Consider the following 20,877-nt stretch of genomic DNA (forward strand, 5'->3'; position numbering starts at 1 on the left):
CATACTGAAGTTGTTTATGCAGACCACAACTCCCAGGAGAGATGACCTGCAGTGCCTAAACAATTAAAAGATTCCATGTTTCATATTCATTTTTACTTATTAGCCCATGTCATGTTTGGGGACAGAACCTACTTTTAATAACTTGTAAATTTGCTCAGTAAATTAGCTACAATGTGGGATAGTGTCCAAATGTTAACTAAAAAGGAACTTCAGTGCCTGCAGTCAACACAATAAAAATCAAAATTATCAGCTCAAGTATAATTAGTTAATTTACTAACAACACAAACTCCAGATTCAATTTGAAGGGATTCGCAATGTTTTACCGCTGCAGGTCCCATAATCTATTCACAATTCAGTCTTTGTCAATGCGCTTCATTTAGAGCTGAATGAATTTCATTTAGAGCTAAATCTCTCACAGATCATCCTCAAAACATAAAAGTATTGTTATCATGGAGACGTAACTAGGTGGTATATATTATGAATTATATTTTTGATCCAGCACTTTTTGGCTAAGTGTTAGATGAAGTACCACATTGCTATACAGCAATAAGCTGGCACCCATGATGCCTCCAAATAAATTAGAACATAAGAAATAGGAGGAAGGTCATATGGCCCCTCAGTCCCACTCTATCATTGAGTAAGATTACTGCTGTTTAACACTCCTGATTGGCCAACAGCAATTTTGTTATCTGTTTTGTTTTTTGTGTTTTTTTTTAAAGCATTCATGGGATGTGGATGTTATTGACAAGGCCAGTATTTATTACCCTGGAGACTACTGAGTGGCTTTCTAAGCCATTTCAGAGGGCAGCAAGTCAACTGCCTTGTTGTGGGTCTGGAGTCATACATACACTCTACCGTTGAGTAAGATTGCACATCAATTCCACTTTCTTGTTCTATCCTATTACGATCTCCACTGAGGCAATCACTCAAAACCCAGAATCAAGCAAGTTTGTTTTTTTGTATGTAGTAGTGGTGTGGGTATAGTAGCATGATGGTTAAATGTTATTGGACTAATGATACAGAGACAGCTGTCGCATGATAGCTGGGGAATTTAAATTAAGTTACTTAAAATAAATTTGAAACTAAAGAACTAGCATTAGCAATGGTGACCATGAAACTACTGAATCGTCATAAAAACCCTAGTTTATTAGTTTCCTTTAGGGAAGGAAATGTGCTGTCCTTGCCTCATCTGGCCTATGTACAACTCCAGACCCACAAGTTACAAATCTGACCAAGAAAAGCTCAAGCAAGATTCTAAGAAAATTACTGTGCACTCATTTGTCGGGACCAAAGTATATTTATTCATTTTTAATCCATCATCAGCAACAACAATGCAATGATAATAATTTCAAGATTACTACATGTATGGAAGATATTTTGCTAAAGATGACACTTTTCCCAATCCAGACTGGCATCTTGAGGTTTTCATATTATTATACAATACATCCAGTGAATAGGTTAGAAGTTGTGCGATAAAGTGACTTTACTTCTGAGCTGGGATAAGACCATCAATGCCCTGACCCTTTTCAAGGAGTTTCTCCATTTCAATTAGCAGCTTCACACCATCGACCACCATTTGAACCAATTCAACTTCGGAGAAGCCCAGACGGTCAGCATTGGAGATATCAAAAACACCACCAACTGCAGCAGTGTCAACACCACCTAGCAATGAGAAAGCAAAAAAAGACATCAGTTGCATTACTGGTACAAATGGCAGAAGAATTAGGCCAGGATTTTCCAGCCCCGCCGTGCAGTACCAGCCATGGGGGAAGCAACAGGTCAGCCAAAAGCCCATTACTTTTGGCAGGACCAGAAGAACCTGATGGCGGGCAGAGCTGGAAAATCCCGGCCCTAGTTAAAATAAAATGGCTACTTCTGTGCTAAGTTAAATGCCAAAATCTGACAAATTGTCTATTTAAAAAAGCACTTTGTTTCCCTTTTAAGAAAATCTCAAGCCATTGAATTACATTTGAATACTCATTTCTAGACAGACAAGATGTCTAAAAGTCTGAATTAGTTACCAAACAGCAATACATGTGTTGAATCACACTAAGGTCCTTTTAAGGAAGTGATTGCCAAATGTACTTTTTAATATATCTTATGTACAGTTTTTTTTAATGTTCAAAACTATTTGATGGATTAAAAATAAACAAAGCTCAGGCATACCATGGAAATATATAGAATGCAGAATGGAAAATAGAAAACTATAAACTGTTACTTCAGTGCTTCAAAATGTCCTAACAGAGACTGAAGTGAATCATGCTTTAAACTTGTTTAAATTATAAAATAAAAATAGCAACTTAATTTATAAGCTAGATCTACTGGGAAGAATGCCAGATCTCAAGTGATAATCCAAACAGAACTGGTTTAGGTTTATTCAACAGAACCCAAATTTGGCCTAGCACTCAACAGATTTCTTTTAAAGGATGACCATAAGACATAGGAGCAGAAATTAAGCCATTCGGCCCATCGAGTCTGCTCCGCCATTCAATCATGGCTGATAAGTTTCTCAACCCCATTCTCCCGCCTTCTCCCCATAACCTTTGATCCCCTTACCAATCAAGAACCTATCTATCTCGGTCTTAAATACATTCAATGACCTGGCCTTTGCAGCCTTCTGTGGCAATGAATTCCATAGATTCACCACTGTGGCTAAAGAAGTTTCTCCTCATCTCTGTTCTAGAAGGTCTTCCCTTTACTCCGAGGCTGTGCAAGACAAGCAACCCAATGCATAGATGGTGCCCAGACACTAATGCAGAAGGCAAGGGTGCTTCCAGGCCATTTACAAACATTTTTTAAATAATGGCTGGAAGTCACAGAAACTGGCTTGGTTTGGAATTCCTATCCACCCCAACTCAGATAAACATACGAGTTGCCGTTCTGTTATGCTACCTATTTGTTCAATACTTCAGAGCATTTGTTTGTAGCAATTCAATTGTCCAGCGTTAACTGACAGTCCTAGCAAGCAGGCACACACCATGGGCTCTGCATGATGCTGTGAGAGAATTAATCTGGTGTGCATTGTAGGGCTGGCTTTACCAGCCCCCACTGGCAGGTTTATAGACAGGGGGCATGTAAAATCCAGTGGATGGTCATATTACCACCTATCCACCTAGACCAACCTGCCTGAAATTTTACAGGAGGTAATGCTCCCAGTGTTAAATTGCTGCAGACAGCAGTCAGGATTGTGGGACAGGCTCCCCCAGACTTCTTAGCTGGGGTGGTGTTTGCAAAGAACATAGTACCCATAAAGGAGAAGAGCTTTTTGAATGACACTATGGGCTGGATTTTACAGGGCACTATCTAGATGGTCACAGAGCCCTGTCCTTGACCTACCACTTAGATGATAAATCCTGAGCCCCTTACATTTGTATCTTAACCAGGCTCCATACAAGAGATAATTTCCTCAAAATTACCACTTAAAAGGTGACAATCCAAATCCTGGAGAGGTAAGCGAATGTTATATCCAGCTCAGCCAGAAACCTGTGCTATTCAGATTAAGCAACATTTGTGATGATCCGGATCAAAAGGCCAACATTTACCAGAGTGCTCACTTTGTGTATATTTTCTGTTATTGTGTTGAAAAGCATATTCTAGAACAATTGTAGAACCTTTGAAAAGTATTTTTTTCACTTTCACCACTACCAAATAAGGGTTGTAGAGTCAGTTGCAAACAAACTTAGAAGAATCAATAACTGGAGATCATTGCATGGGTGATCAAGGATAGCCAATATGATTCATTGAAGTAAAATTGAAATGTGCTGGATGTGGAAATGCACTAGCTGTAGTGTAGGATTGCCTGATGACACAGGAAGCTTCTGACAAAAAATTGAGGCATATGGTGTTAAAGCAACATGGAGAGAAAATTGGTTGACAAAAAAAAAATTAGGGTTAATAGATGCTGCTTGGGGTACAGCACAATTGGAAGTGCTACACAGATCATAAACAAAAAAATAATTGGTGTTGGCAAACAGCGACGTGGTCTGTGAAATGTTTCACAATGACAGACATGTGAGAGATGCAATTTAAACATGGAATGGTGTGAACGAATAGATTTAGGGATGATGAACAGGGATTGGAGAATACATTCAATGGAAAATTATGCTAAATTATGTGCAGAAATAAACCTTGAGTTGAAATGCATTATTTCTTGCAAGTGCAAGTTGATAAAAACCACCAAAGAGGGCAATAGCGTTTTGAGTGAAAGAGGAACAGAGGGGCCATGTATAAGGCAATGGTTATGCCACAGTTTAGTACTATTTGCAATTTTGAGTGCTCCATTATATAAAATGTTTATCTTCTTAGGCAGCCCCTCGGGGTCAAGGATGACTTGCTTCCACACTAAAAAGGAGTTCAGGTTGAGTCCAATACTTGACTTACTGCTGTCACAGGTGGGGCAGACAGCGGTAGGGAGAAAATGGGTTGCCACACACTCCTTCGCTGTTGATGCTTGGCTTCAGCTAGCCTTTGGCTATGAGACTCGAGGTGTTCAGTTCCTTCCTGGATGCTTTCCCTTCACTTTGGGCAGTCTTGGGCCAGAGATTCCCAGATGTCAGTGGGGATGCACTTTTTCCAAGGAGGTCTTGAGGGTGTTCTTGAAGTGTTTCCTCTGCCCTCCTGCTTGCAGTGTCCAAGCTCTAAGTAGAGCACTTGTTCCTTGAGTCTTGTATCAGGCATGTGAATGACGTGGCACGCCTAATGGAGCTGATCGAGCATGGTCAATGCTTCAATGCTGGGGATGTTGGCCTGAGCAAGAACATGGATGTTGGTGCACCTATCCTGCTAATGGGCTTACAGGGTCTTACGGAGGCAATGCTGGTGGTACTTCTCCAGAGTTGAGGTGCCTGTTGCACATAGTTCACGTCTTATCCATAAAAGAGGGCTGCTCTGTAGACCAGGAGCTTGGTGCCAGGTTTGAGGTCCTGGCCATCAAACACTTCCTCAGGCAGGCAAAGGCTGCGCTGGCATACTGAAGGCGGTTTTGAACCTCGGAGTCGATGTCTGCCCTTGTTGACAGTAGGTTCCCAAGGTATGGAAAGTGGTCCACGTTGTCCAAGGCCTTATCATGGGTTTTGATAACCAGGGGGGGCAGTGCAATGTGTAGGGGGCAGGTTGGTAGAGGACTTTTGTCTTACAGATGTTTAGTGTAAGGCCTATGCTCTCATATGCCTCGGTGAAGGTGTTGATGATGGCTTGGAGATTGGCATCGGAGTGTAAGCAGACAAGCATCTTCTACATACTGTAGTTCAATGGCAGAGGATGGGACAACCTTGGATCTGGCCTGCAGGTGGTGGAGATAGAACAGGTTCCCATTAGTTCTGTAGTTTAGCCCCACTCCAGTGGGGGAGCTTGCTGAGGGCGAGATGGAGCTTTGTGGCAAGGAAGGTGGAGAAGAGTGTTGGTACGATGACACAGCCTTGCTTCACCCTGGTCCGGACGTGGATTGGGTCTGTGGTGGATCCATTGGTCAGGACCACAGCTTGCATGTCATTGTGTGGACAGCTGAAACGGAGGAGGATGCTCCATAATCCTTCGCGATTAACAATGTCGATGGCTTTTGAGGTCAAAGGCGGCCATGTACAAGGATTGGTGCTGTCCCCTGCATTTCTCTTGCAGTTGCCGTGTGGTGAAGATCATGTCTGTTGTGCCCCTTAGTGGACAGAATCCATATTGAAACTCAGAGGAGCTCTTCAGCCATAGGGAGAAGGCGACTGAGGAGGATTCTTGCGATGACCTTCCCTGTGGCCAACAACAGGGAGGTTCCTCTATAGTTACCACAGTCAGACCTGTCACCTTTCTTGAAGGCGATCAGGATTATGGCATCTGAAATCTCCTAGCATGCTTTCCTCCTTCCAGATAAGGGAGATAAGGCCATGTAGTCATGCCAATAGTGCTTCACTGCCATGCTTTAGTGCTTTGGCAGGGATTCCATCTACTCCAGATGACTTGTTGCTTGAATAGCCTTTTCTACCTTATGCTGAGCTGGGGTTGTGCCGAGATGGTGGCAGGGAGCATGCTGCAGGACGGAGTCGAGGACACTCGCGTTGAAGACAGAGTCTCTGTTAAAAAGATCTTCGAAGTGCTCCTTCCAGTGGGTGCTGACTGTGTCTCTGTCCTTGATGAGCACATCTCTGTTCTTGGCCAGCAGAGTGGGGCCTTGGGTGCTTGGGCTGTAGGTGGTCTTGACTGTGCTAAAGCAATCTCACACATGGTGGTCAGTTAACTGTTGGATCTCCTGTGCTCTGTCCACCCACCATCTGTTGTTTAGCACCTGCTCAAGTATGTCATTTTCCAAGTGAGGGACCACAAGGACGTGCGTATCACCTGTGCCATGACAGGAGCCAATGACTGCTGGACAGGCCACTGCCTAACTCGCTTTGTCATCAACATCAAATGTAGCCCCAAAGCAGCAACAGCAACATAAACAATGCCGCAGGAAAATCAACACTGAGGCACTCAAGGACTCTGATAAGAGAGCCCTATTCAGCCAGTACCTCACTGCCAACCTGGTGAGTCCCAGTGACCCAGAGACAGTGTCCACAGCACCTGGTCTGCCGTCAAGGCCTCCACAATCAGCACCTGCGAAGGGGTGCTTGGTCACTCGACCAGGAAACACCAAGACTAGTTCGATGAGAATGACCAGGAGCTGATAAGCTGCAAGTGCAAGGCATTTCTGAACCTGAAACAGCAACACAACAAGAGAGCAAGAAAGCAGCACTATAGATGGCTGATGTCCAGCCAAAAAAACCATGACCTAAAGAATATAAAAGGGCATTAAAGTCATACAACGAAGATTCACTAGGATGCTCTCAGTGGTGAGAAACTATAGTTGGAGAGATAAGATACTGGAATTAGTTCCAATGAAAAAAAACCAAGAGGAGATTTAATAGAGCTCCTTTCTTAAAAAAAAAGGGAAAAGCAATTTATTCTGATGCTGTCAGTGACATGAATGCTCTACGGTATTCTTAGCAACCATGTTAAATTTGGAGAAAGATGTTGGCAGGAAATCTTTGTACAGAGTTATCGAAGCCTGGAATTGTTTACCATCGGGTATAGTTTTAAAAAAATCTCTGTGATAAAGAATTGGATAACCGAAGCAGAAAATGTAAGACTATGGGGCAGGGCCAGTGAGTATTAAGCACTCTAGGCAAAGGTCCAGCCTTGTGTCCTCCCCCAACAATTAACTTTCAGAAATGAACATTGTGCCTTAGTATGAATAAAAGCTCTGCATTTATTAGAGTTTTAAAACATGAAAAAGGAGAATATTATTATAATAGATTGTACATTCTCATTGCTCTATATTTCTAGGTTATGTACTAGAAGAAATGCACATTATAATGCATAATATGGCTCACATGATGTAGTACTACTTGTTCCTGCAACAGCTACTAGATGATTTTATGCACAACTTACACAATAATTATGATAGAGTGGGCTAGATTAAATTACAGTGGGCTAGATTAAATTACATTCTTGGATATTATGTACTGGCTCAGAGTTTTAGAATACTTATATAAATGTACAGTCGCATAAACAGTGAGGAGTATCATATGAGATTTTGGGAAAGACTGTTCTCATTCAGTTTTTTTGCGACTCTAAGCAACTGTCTAGTTTGCCAGGTGATTGCACCAGCCTTGCTATAGGGAAGAGAAAAAGGACAGTGGGATTAATTTTAAGATTGCTCCAGTGAGAAGCTGGAATTGACACAGCTGAATGGCTTCCTCCTGTGCTGTGAACTTCAGTAGTTTGATCGGAGCATCAAACAAACATCACAAAGCACAATTCCTCATGTTAGAGGTTAAATTTGATAGTCCTCAAAAACAGGCGTGGGGGTTGCAATGGTTGGAACCATACCCATTGATTGTAATACAAGCAGAATACAAACTTTGTGCTGCTGCTTGTCCACTTTAATGAGTTCAACATCCCACCAGCACTAACTATATTGTTGATTAGCTCTTTGCTGAGGCGTTCAATATAGTGAGTGTCTAGCACCACTTAAAGCTAGCCTGCACTCTTATGGGGAGGCACATTGTGATTGGAGCAGGTGCTGGGAATGTTTCTACAGTGGAATTTGACCTGGGAAAAACAGAATGGCACAACATGAGGGAATGGGTTCCAGGGTTTTCTTGACATTGCACTGGAGACCTTGGTGAAAGGGAAGAGTGATGTCCTACCCCCAAGAGGGCCAGGAGGCCATTCAGACACACATTAGGCTGTGGGAGCAGATAGTCATGGAGGTCAACATCAGAGGTCAAGCCCTGAGGATCTGAATGCAAAACTGCAAGAAGTTCAAATGACCTCACAGAAGTGATTAATGTCAGTGAATGCATCTTGAAATGATATATCCAACCAACAGTACCTCTAACCGCCACACCCATGACCCAGTTACCAATTTAGCATTCATATGCTCCACCACTCCCTCACCTACTTAAATACTGTTGCAAGCTTCACACTCATCTCACTGCCTGCACACTGCCAGCTACTCAACAATGATAGCTACGTCAGCCAAACAAATAAACTGCATGACACTCAGACATTTCCTGCTCTTGCAGGACAAGATGGTAAACAACTGAGATCAGCAAGAGCAAACCAGGGAGGGGGACAGCCAAGCCTGCATGTCCTAACTCTCATGGGAGGAGCCATTATTGGGATGGCACAGGGCTTTTAACAAAAGCTTGGAGCCCATTCTTTCCAGCATTGAAATGGTGGTCAACTCCATCAGCACACCTGTGAATTCAGCATGACAGCGTGTGATAGCAAGCATCGCAGCTTCCAATGCAGCACAAGGAACTGCCACTCAACATCTGTTTAGTGCTGTGGAAGCCTGCCATCATGCAAGGTTAGCTTGTTGCCATGCAAGCTCAGGTGGTACCTTCAGGGCTGCGGATAAGAGCATGCAAAGGGGCTTGCAGGGGCTCTCAGCAGCCCCACAATATGTCTAACATTCCTAGGATTGTGGAGGAACTGCCTTGGGGGAGTGACATTGGATCCATGAAGCAAAAACCTGTTGGCTTCTCAGGAAGGCAGCATTCATCCTCCTACCACTGCCACTCATTCAGTGCCCATACTGCTGAAGCCCATGTCAAGATAATGCAGCCCTTCTAAGCCCAGAGTTGTTAGAGGTGATCCCCCAAGGCCATCTGCAGTCTCCTCCACTATCAGCAGCCTACCACCAGCCATGCTGCAGCCACTGGATAGCACTGCATAGAAGCACTAGGCACAGGCACTAAAGGGAATGCATAGGGGTGATCATTTGATGGGGCATGATTTGATTTATAAATTTGGGTTAGAATAGTGGCCAAGTGGACATTGTAACGACCAGGTAAGGAGTGGAACTTTGGTGAATGGAGATTTGGGATTGTAGTTATGGATATTAAACTGATGATTTCATGGACAGCCAACCAAAAAAGGGGCTGCCTAGGTTCCCTCCTCTTCAGCAGCTCACCATATAGCATGTGGAAAAGGCTGTGCCCTCATGATAGTGAGGTTGTGTAGCGTGCAGCAAAACACCATGAATCTTGACATGCACTCCTCCAGAGTGGTCCAGGAGGTGAAAGTGTTGTTTCAACCCCCAATGATCACACTGTGTAGCAGCATGGTTGACATTGTATATATGCTGTGCATGTGTATGTGGGTTGCACACTGGAGTTATCAGCCACATTGTCATTGGATAGCCCTCATCACCCAGTAGGCACTCTCTGCCTTGCCATAGTGGCTCAAGTGCAGCTAGCACAGCAGACTGCTGCAGAATGAAGGCACCGTGACTGCTGCCAGGATACCAGGCATTGACCTACATGACTGTATTATTAGCAGGATGTTGAGGGAGGGGAATCCCTTTCAGTGCTGGTATAGGTACAAAGTTGACCTGCGGCACCTGAAGTCAATGGCACCCAGCCCCATGGGAAAGACTGCAATCCTGGCACAGGACGTGGGCTTGCTCCGCCTGCTTTTCTCTGGCTAGAGAAAGAAATGTAGTTAGGTCTCAAATGAAAAGGAAATTCACTGGTGCTCTCTCAAGCAACAGTGAATAGCAAACAATGAGATGTTGCAAGTATCTCCAGCTCCAACCTGGAGGAACCAGATGCATAAAAATTCAATATCACAGTCACCTTCACAGCCACTGTTTCCAGCTCTACTTGAATTCCTTGGCCAAAGTCTATTGTAGATGGGAGCTTTGACCATTGTGATTGCAAGAGTTAATTACTTGAAGCATAGTTTAATCGTTAAATTCATCTTGGATAGCAATCCAGCACCATTGTTACAATGTAGTACAGTATGTTCAGAGTTTTGTAACAATATCCTTTACTTTCTAGATAAGAATCAACCTACCTGTACCACGCTTCTGCAGTCGCAATCTTTTCAGAATGTCACCGAATTTATCCTGTTTGCTGAGATTGGGAAGTTTCACATGGACACCAGCACGGAGACCTGTTCCCAGGTTAGACGGACACGTCAGGACGTAGCCAAGGTGCTCATTCCACATAAAAGCACGACCATTGCTTTTGAAGACGTTTTCAATCTAGAATTTTTTTTTTAAAAATTGTTTAAAAAGGAAAACAGACTTTTGAATTTTGCCAACTTGCAACGCTGCTAATTTGTACCTTTGTTAGTCCAGTACAGAAACGGGTGAAGACTTCCTTCATATTTCCACCTTTCTGCATGGATATTACTCGAAGATGATCTTCTTCATTTACCCAAACTAAGAAAGTCTTATTGTCATTGTGCCTAGAAAATATGTTCAATTTGGAACAATTCAATATCTTGTACAAGTTAAGTTGTTCAATTTGTCACAAAGTCACTGCCAGTGTATGTTCTCAACTAAATAGTTTGAGCTTTTGACAAGAGGATTCAACTCATAGAATCATTGACTGGTTACAGTACAGAAGAGGCCACTTGGCCCACCATGTCCATGTTAGCTCTCTGGCATGAGCTACTCAGCTGGTCCCTTTCACCTATCTTTCCCTTTAGCCCTGCAAATTTTTTCTCTTCAGATAATTACCCAATTTTCTCTGGAAAACCACAATTAAATCTGTCTCCACCACACCCCTAGGCAGCGTATTCCAGATCCTAATCAATCACTGCATAAAAATACAAGAGCACAAGAAATAGGAGCAGGAGTAGATTATATGGCCCATCAAGCCTGCTCCACCATTCAATACAATCATGGCTGATCCTGGGCTTCAAGCCCACTTTCCCACCTGCTTCCCATATCCCTTGATTCCCTGAGACACCAAAAATCTGCCTATCCTGGCCTTAAAACGTACTCAATGATGGAGAAACCACAAACCACTGGGGAAGGAAAATCCAAATATTCGTAACCCTTTAAAGCAAAGTAATCTCAATCCTAAATGATTGGCCCCTTGTCCGGAGATTGTGCCCGTGTTTTAGGTTTCCCGACCAGTGGAAACAATTCCTGAGAGTCTACCCTATCATTCAGAATCTCTTACGTTTCATTCTTTTAAACTCCTCAGAAAATAGACCCAATTTGCTCAGGTCACTTTTGGTTCTTTTGCTGATCACCTTAATATTAGTTGTCCTCTGGTTTTTAAGCCTTCCACCAATGGAAGGAGTTTCTCCCCATCTGCTCTGTCCAATCTCATGATTTAGGACACCTCCATCAAATGTCCTGTTAATATTTTCTCTAAGGGGAACAGCCACAGTTTCTCCAGCCTACATCACTCAGCCAGAACCATTCTCAAATCTGTTCTGCTCCTTTTTATGCTGATGCTCTGGGGACATGGGTTCAAATCTCACCATGGCAGTTGGTGGAATTTAAATTCACTTAATTAACAAAAAAAATCAATTAAAGCATAAATCTGGAATTGAAAGCTAGTTTCAGTAATGGTAACTATGAAACAATCAATTGTAAAAAAAAAAAATCACCTGGTTCACAAATGTCCTTTAGGGAAGTAAATCTGCTGTCCTTACCTGGTCTGGCCTAGCTACATGAAACTCCAGGCCCACAGCAGTCTAGGTTACTAATACATAAAATCAAGAAAAGCAGTAGTCTTAATTCAGGCCCCTGGGGAATTCCACTGTCTACCTTGCTCCAATTTGAAACACAACTGTTTGCCACCACAATGGCTGAGCGACAGGAAACAACTTTGTATCCATGCTGCCACTGTCCCTTTAATTCCAAGGGCTTCAACTTGCTGACATGTCTGTTACATGGCACATTAATAAACACCTATTAGAAATTCCTTTGCTTAATTGATCCACATTTGTCCAAGTGATTTGTGTGTCCTGGATTATTGTTTCTAAAAGTTTTAGCACCAGAGGTTAAAAGGTCTTTGTTTTGGATTGATCCTTACAGCCTTCTTTGAAGAAGGGTGCAATTCGCCAATCCTCTGGCACTATGCCCATATCTAAGGAGGACCGGAAGATTATGGCCAGTGCCTGTACAATTTCCACCCTGGTGTATTATCAACTTGAAGTTTATTCATCCAATCCACAATAAGCACTTGATAAGAAATTAGGTATTTAACCACACACAAAATCACTACCTTCATTGAGGCAGCTATGAAAAAAAAGAATGAAATTGTTCATCTAAATGGGCATCACATTTGGGTATTGATTTATTTTAGTGTTTTGAACAAGAGATGAATCTCTGCTTGTCAGCATAGGTAGGGGAGGAACAAGACACCACTATTCAAGTTTAGAAAATACTTCAACTCACTTTTGTTTTTTCACCCAATCCACCATAAGCACTTGTTGACAAGAAATTAGATACCTGTAATTGTGCTCAAGCCACAGCCCTCCCAATAACTAAGAAAATAAGTTAAACCACACTTGTAACCATGAAGAGGAAACAGATTACATTGTGAACCACTGACTTATGCATAACAAAGCTAACAATGCAGTAAAATAGCTGATGTGTGTATGTACAAGCGAATTGAAAATAGGCAGTTAATACTAGTTTATGTGAAAGTCAAACAGTAAACCCTTCCATGACACCTCTTCTGGCAGCTGAACTCTTTCTTCCAACCCATCTTCACCTCAAGATATTGCCTTTACAACCTGAAGGAGGACTTCAAAATACATAATTATTCCCCAACTTCAGCAGAAAGTAGAAAAGCAATTAGCTGTTTGTTGACACCCCAAAGGTACTTTAGGCTAACTTGCCCTCTGAAATTGCTAAAGTCAGACAATTCCTGTATGACATTTTTATTAGCTCCATTAAAGCACATTGTCCCAATATGCTAAAACAAGAGAAACTGAATTGAAGCAAGTGGAAATAATTTCAAATTTGTCTTTTCATTATCTTTCAGTCCCTACAAGAACTGACCAGATGCCTCTACCATCAGGCCAGTCACGTGCCATCCCAGAGGCCAACAGCAGTGGAGATACAGGTTTATCAAACAGAAAGTGGTCATCGATTAGATTCTGCTGCTCCTGGTCAGTCATGTTCTTCAGGGCATAATATTTTCCAGTAAATTCTCCAGCCAGACTTCCCAAAGCTAGTGAATAAAAAAATAAAAATTTAGCCTGTGCTGAGAAGTATTTCTAAAGTTATGATTACAATCACTTCCAAATTGAATAGTTCAGTCTGATTACTTTGGTACACGAAGTCAAAACCTCAGTAGGAAAGGAAACAGATTGAACAAAAAGGCCAAGTTTCAGAAATGCCAATACAATATTTGCAACAGTACAAATAATAGGCCAATGAATGCCATTAATCTTCTTCTGAAGACTGGAAGTTTGGCCTCACTAAGCTCAATATTTATCAAATAAAAACCTTTGCAGCTCTGTAAAATAAACAATGAGCATCACTATGAGATCAGTTTGCAGCTTTGTAATGTATACTTCCATTTGGGTAAAAGTAGATGAATATTCAGAGCGAAGCAATTTGGAGGATTTTGTCTTAAAGTACAAGAGGCCATGTCTCCAAAATCCTGGAGAGTGGGTGCATCATAATGTAAGTGGTCAGATGCATCTGTCAGAATTTTTGCTGTTGACCATGTTAAAACTTGTAGGGTGAGAGAGGGGGGTTCCAAGATTCTCAGAAATGAGTAATGTCCACATCACTAGGGTGTAACTAGGCCAGTGGTTCTCAATCTCAGGCCTAAGGACCCCATGAATGTCTGCAGAGGCCTTCCAGGCAGTGTGCAACACAGGGCCAGCCCAGGGGTGGACCATTGTCAAGGGTGCCATATTCAAAAGTAACAAGTGAGTAGTGACCAGAGGCATGCTCACCATAATGTGTTTCCTATTGTTCCTACTCTCCCCCTGCTCTGTTTTCTGCCCTCCCTGGGCTCATGTCCTCTCCATGACCCTAAAGATAAGAGACTTTGGAGTGAGAAGCAGGCACTTCACACTCACTAATGTGTACTTAAATACCCATTTTCTTAAAAGGCATTAATAAAACATTGTACATGCAACAGGAGTTGTATATAGTATTGCAATTTAGATGGGGGGGGCGGTGGGGGAGGTGAAGGAGGTTCTGTGATTACTAATCCGTTTGAAAAGGGGTCCTTTAACCAAAGAGAAGTCTGAGAACCACTGATCTAGACTTCCTGCCTACTGAAAAATCCAAGAAGTCTGGCAGAAGAGTGGCTGGATTATGTGCCAGGCTTCATCTCCAAAAGCAACTTGCAGGTGCTTCAAAGCCCACTTAAAAATAATTTTAAAAAGAAGAAAAGTTGTGCTTCTCCACCAGATGTTCAGGACATGATCCCAGTGTAAGACACATTTCTACTGCCTGGCAGGTAACCATCCCCAATATTCACAAGCATAGTTTCCCCCAAGCTTTGCCAGGTCTCTGATGCCCAGAAGTCTGGGAACACAAATATAAGAAGTCACTGCCTTGCCCCAAATCCTTTTATGCTGACAGTCAAGTTTGAGGTAGATGCAGTTCTCACCCCAGCAGGTTGTCTACAGAAACCTTGATGTATGTTTGGTATGCAGCATGTGTGGGTCCCAGTCCAATAGTCAGCCTTCCAGAACAGTCCTGCTGAAGGTAGTGGGAATATATCACTTGTTCAGTCCCGGTGTGTTCATGTTTCTATTTTTTTTTGTTTTAAATGGTTTTTTGTAGCTATTTTGGAAGGAATTCACATCACTCATTGACTACACTTTACCACTCCCAAATGGTAGAGCTGGAAACAAACTTGAAAGTGCCACCCTGATAACTGGTCTGTAGCCAGAAAATTAATAAATGAGTATTGAATAATTCTCCCCCTCTCCTCCCTCAGTTTATTTTGTATTGCTTGGTCACAGGTAGAGCCAAAAATGGAGGTTTCTGAAAGTTTTTTCTAATTCATGTAAATCATTTTATCAAAAATGCAATTTGTTTGAAGGAATTGTATAAAACTGCCAAAATATTCTCATTTCAGGGGCATTATAGTCTAGTGGTCTTCTGACCTTCTGGTATTGAGTTTTTGTAATCAACCTTTTTCAGTTTATAACCTGAAATACTTGGTTCAGAGTTTTGCTGAAATAAATGGTACAGAGAGTTTTATTAGTAAGTCACAGATTATTACTTCCAGTGAGAATCAGCAGCACCATTTATACAAGACCTTTAGCCTGAGTTTTTCAGATGGCAGGGTCTCGCTTCCCCGCCAACTCCGAGTGCCCCGCAGCCATTTCACACACAAATGAGTGTTAAGTGACTGCAGGTGGGACTTCTGCCCTTCACGTGGGAGGAAGTCCCACCTTAGAGAGCTGCTGGCCAATCTGATTGGCTGGCTGGCAGCTCTCTCCCTGCAGTGACAGGAACTCCAGTGGACAGGAGAGGAGGTCCATGAAGATGCCTGAGACTAATTCTGGGCACCAGAGGCTCAGGTAAGTTTAAAGGGTCCCAGGATGGGGAGGGTAGGGCCCAGAGAGGGGGTGGTGGGCATGATCAGGATCTCAGGGGAAGAGGCTGTGGGGTGCCTGGCTTCAGAAGGGGGCTTCTGATGTAGGTACTATCCACCCCTCCAAACTTTCTGCCCAAGATCTAAGTCCGTTGATTTTTGGGCTTCCCCCACACAAGGTCAATCTTCCAACCAAACTAAAAATTGAGGCTGGGTGGGAAACGGCCCTTAAGTAGCCAAAAATTGGTCACTTAAGGGCCTCACTTGGAGCAAGGGCAGGCTTCCTATTGGAGGCCTTGCACACCCTAGTGTAAAAAAATAATCATTGTATGGTCAGGGCAGGCAGGAACCTGGAGGGAATCCTGTTCCATCAATTGTGCACTCCTCACCCCCCACACCTGAAAGCCTGTCGGCAGGGGAGTTTAAATTCAGGCCTCTGTTACTGGCTCTTTTGCTTAGAAATGAGGAAATAGTTATCTGCTGAGAGGCCAAACCTTAGCAGGTTTTTCAAGCAGTCCAAGAAGGGGTTTTAATTGATTTAAAAGAATCAAATGCAAAATATATTTTGAGATATTCTTCCTTTCACTGTCTTAAAAGAGGAAAAAAGGAAGAAACACAGCTATTATCACAGTCGTATACATTGATTCGCAGAACTAAACAGCCAATATGTTCAAAACATTGCAGATTTTAACAAGAGGTCACGAGCTCAGAGTGCAGACATACATTTCCATAAATGGTTCAAGTATGTGGATTACACTTTTCACAGGCATGGCATTTACAGTTAACTGAAACATTAGATTAGCCAGAAGTGGTTGTTAACTTGAATTTGTTTAAGGAAGTATGCTGAAAATGTAACGATTCCAGTTCCCATTTCAGGTAAAACTGGTCATGTTTTGACTTGACTCAGCTAGCAGGAGTTATAGTTTTGGAGCAGAAATACTCCTTTGTGAGGGTGAGGCGGGGTGGGGGGTGGGGGTTGTGCAAGGCTTAAACAAAGAGCTATCCAAAGGGAAATTATTGTTCTACATAATTAGAATGCTTTCTTTGAGTGAGAGAAATGTAAAACAAAAAAGGAGGGATACTGGAGTATGGGTGATACTGATCAATTTTTTTTTTAAAAATGAGTTCGATTATAGGCTGCATTGTGTGTCATAACTCATTTCTGAGCTGTCAGAAGATTATGTAAACAAGTTCAAACATGTATTTTCCAATGTCTTGGTGATGGCTCATTCAGATTAGATTTATAAGTGATTCAGTAACACCATGCCCATTTGACTTTACCTTCTTCTGAAAGTTTCTCAATAGCACGACGTTCCCCTCGACTGCAGTGAGGGGGAAGGCAGAAACCACATATGCTGCGTCCTGTGCGGACTCGACTACTCAACACATAGTTGGGATCTAGGTCATCACCGCCCTAAAAAAGAATTCATGTTTATATCTTCATTTTTTGTGGTTTTTCCATTTACGATTACAAGAACAAGTTGATGCAATTATCCTTACCATCAGATAGCAATTAACGAATATTTTCATGATCATACACCAAAAGAGAATGTTATGCCAACTTGGCTAGCTTTTTGTCTCAATTCCAATTTCTATCCTTATTAGGCAAGAACTACATTGATGTGCATGATGTAGGAAAAGAATACTATTTCACAACCAGCATTAAAAAAGTTGGCCACCAACCAACTGACACAAAAATAGGCCTAAGTATTCCTAAAAAACAGCAGTACAGGATCACAGAATGCAAACTCACATCAGCACACAGCATGTTCTGGTTTTCAGCTGTATTACTGGGTGAAGATGTCAATAACTCCTTCCCAACACTTCTCCACAGTTAAAAAGTCAACAGGAACATCACCAAAACAGATAGTCTGGTCACTAGTACACTCCCGTTTGCGGGGTCTTGCTGTGTGCAAATTGGCTGTTGGGTTTTGGACATTTATTAACAGTGGCTACACTACGAAAATAGTGATTGACTGTAAAGTCTGGGATGTCCTGAGGTCATGAAAGGTACTACATAAATGCAAGTTTTTTTTGCTGGCTTCATAAGATTCTATTTATTAATTACAATTAGGGTATATGCAAATCATCAGCCAAATGTTACATGTTGCCAGTCCTATTAGGCTTCATAGGAAGCTATAAAAGTTCCTCCTGGTGTAAATTCGAAATATTAAAAGGCCCTGCCAAAAAATCTGCTGATCCCATTTTACACCGCAGAACAACATTAAAATGATACGAGCAGGCACCCTGGCAGAATTCAGCCTCGTAGAGGAAGTACCATAAACGCGAGTTGAAAATCCTCCCAGTCAATGGGCATAGCGGCGATTTCACATCAAGTTTACTCTCCATATGCCGATTATACTCGATTGCATTTTATCTTTAATCGGGAACGAATCCCTCACCTTGAGGTTTTCATGGTGAAGATCAGTTTTGTGCTTGTCAGTGGGTTTGTAACCACCATGACGGTCCCGAATTACTGGGTCTAAGAGGTCCTTGAAAACCTCATAGGTTTCTTCATCACCAGCGACACAACCTACTGTCATAATAAATGGGTGACCTGTATAGAAAAAGGAAGAAACCGCTCTTAAACATGTATAGCGTTTCCTTAACTGATACATGCAAGATAATACTTAAATCCGCTGATCAGTGGTAAGGAGCAATGTTCATTTTTATTGAGAAGACAGGATCATAAAACAGTGCTCAGTATGGGTTCATCCGAAATATTTAGCCTTTAACTTTTTTTTTGACTGGGAACAACCTTTTCAATATTAGAATTGGGATCTAAATCTAAAACATTTAAAAAAGTGAAATTTACATGCAAAGGAGAAATGTTAGTATAAAAACCATTAAGTTATATCACCAGAGGACAGTTTTACGTCCCGTGATAATCGTCCGGGACTTTATGGTAGACAAATCATCCGAGCCTACTAAAACACTTATCACACTACACTGCAATGAGATCAGCGCGGGAGGCTTTACTATTTCTCAGTCAATGTAAACGTTTTACCGGGATTATCAATCCCTGTCTGAATTACATCATCCAAAGTGAAGCCACTGGGGGTGGATTTGTTTTTGAGTTTCTTGTAGAGATCCAGAGTGAGCACTTTAGCCATGTGGTTGTTGTGTTGGCTCAGATCGGGGAACTCTTCTTCTGCCGATAATCTCTTTATCTTTAGCGTGGCCATGTCGAGGCGCGAGGGTCACAACTACATTGAATGAAATCAAACATAAAATGAGACGAATCACATCAGATACACCATCCGCTATCCCCTTTACAGAAGGAAGGTCGCTGGCCAAGCAGGTGTAATCCACTCTAGCAGGAGATGAAAGCCAGGAGGCTAAAAATAATAACCATTTAAAGAGGGCTTTCATAATGTTTTAAGTTAATGATCCCAGCTCATTATGTAACTGGTTGTGATCAGGCCGGGCTATAAGCACAGCTGATAAGCGTCGGATTTAGTTTAAATTTTCCATTTGATTTCTCACGGCCTTTGAAAAGCAACACCTTCTGTAACCGAGGAAAGCAGATGGCTCGTCAAAGTGCGTTTTTACCTGGGTTGTCAATCCCAGTTTGAATGACATCGTCAAGGGTAAATCCGCTGGGGGTCTGCTTATCTCTCAGCTTGCTATACAGGTCCAGGGTCAGGATTTTAGCCATGTGGTTGTTGTGTTGGCTCAAATCCGGGAATTCTTCTTTAGCGGAATATTTCATCTTCAGAAGGTTGTGACTGTTGCTGAATGGCATGGTAACCACTTTACTGCAACACAAACAAGAGTTTTAGAAATTGGATTTAATGCGGACTCCCAGTGATGAGACTTTGACTAGTTTTGGTGCAAAACACACCGTATATTTTATTAAGCATACAAATGAGTCCCATTTGCAGATTAATTTAAAAAAAACATGCCATTCAGCAAGAATGCGAGTTTCTGGAGCGAATTTGAGAACTTAAGTAATTCGAAATTCACAAAAATGTTTGAAGCAGATGGTCTAAACAAAGTTCTGGGTGATTATGTCAAAGACTCTAGCATAGTTCAGGCGCTTTAACCCCCTTACATTTTCTAGGCAACAATCACCGAAATACTAAATAACTAAGCACGATTTAATGATTTTTAAAAATTGATTTTTGACATTTAGAGCTTTTGAACCCTTTTTTGCCCTTTCCGACATTCTGGAAGGAAAACATTGTCGATTAAGGAATAATAATCCCTTGATGGTTTTATAATTCTTCCGTGTTACTGAAGATCTTATTGGATTCTTAAGCAGCCTTACGTTTACGTAAATTCCTCGTCCTTCGTGACCCTTTCGCGTTGTATTCCATGCACAATTTAAGGGCAATTCAAGTACAGCAGCTATGTATTAAGGTCCAGATGTCACAGATTAGATCCAATGGATTAGCACAAATACCATTCTTGATCTTTTCCAATACAAATGGCTTGCTGGAGGTTTTTTGTTTCAAGTGCAGAAATTTACATTTGAATGTTGCTTTAAAGATGAGCAACATTTTACTAACTAGGAAATTGCCATTAAAATTGTAGAAAATCCATAAACTATCTGGAACAAACATTCCTTCAATACTGCTTTACCAATAACTGCTTTAATCAGTCAACGCTCAGGAGAACCCCCTCAAAGCTACCATGTATCCAAATGGATTATTTTTTTCTCTAGGTCGGGAATGATAAGTACTTCATCATTAAAGTAAACGTGCAACCACAGTTAAAGCTTTCGTTAACCCTGAAATCAAAACAGATCTTAATTCATCTTCTCAAATACTTTATAATTTATTAAAGGACCATCACATATATTTAACTTGCATTTTTGCTAGACTTTTCATCTGAAATAGATGTAAATGTTTTTTGAAATAAAAGGACAAAAAGACTTGTAATTATATCATTGCATCTATTTTTTTTTATTTTCAACATAACCTTACCTGAACGATGAGAATTTTTGAAAAACAATTTAATTCTCAGCCTTCGCTTCCCACCTCTGCCTGTATCCGCGCGACCCTGATTGGTGTCCGAGCGTTCCACACGTTCCCATTGGATTATATAGCGCAGCAGGGCTGAGCTCCCATTGGCTGGAAAA

The 20,877-nt window shown here is 41.8% G+C and overlaps 1 protein-coding gene across 2 annotated transcripts; it reads right to left on the bottom strand.

Moving 5' to 3' along the window:
* Window positions 1–1,277: 1,277 nt before the first annotated feature.
* On the bottom strand, window positions 1,278–20,847 carry ckba (creatine kinase, brain a). Of its 2 annotated transcripts, none has more exons than XM_078562436.1 (8): window positions 20,723–20,847; window positions 19,347–19,552; window positions 18,197–18,351; window positions 17,076–17,208; window positions 13,286–13,457; window positions 10,602–10,725; window positions 10,330–10,519; window positions 1,278–1,662 (listed from the first exon to the last, which is right to left on the bottom strand). In XM_078562436.1, the coding sequence occupies exons 2-8, from the start codon at window positions 19,537–19,539 to the stop codon at window positions 1,484–1,486; spliced, it is 1,146 nt and encodes a 381-aa protein (XP_078418562.1). In that variant the 5' UTR covers window positions 19,540–19,552; window positions 20,723–20,847; the 3' UTR covers window positions 1,278–1,483. The 2 variants fall into 2 exon arrangements, with proteins under 2 accessions (XP_078418562.1, XP_078418563.1); XM_078562437.1 differs by lacking the exon at window positions 19,347–19,552 and adding an exon at window positions 18,802–19,000 and having other exon boundaries at window positions 20,723–20,829.
* Window positions 20,848–20,877: the final 30 nt, after the last annotated feature.

The sequence above is a fragment of the Cetorhinus maximus genome, chromosome 18, assembly GCF_964194155.1.
Source record: "Cetorhinus maximus chromosome 18, sCetMax3.hap1.1, whole genome shotgun sequence".
In the NCBI taxonomy this organism is placed as follows: Eukaryota; Metazoa; Chordata; class Chondrichthyes; order Lamniformes; family Cetorhinidae; genus Cetorhinus; species Cetorhinus maximus.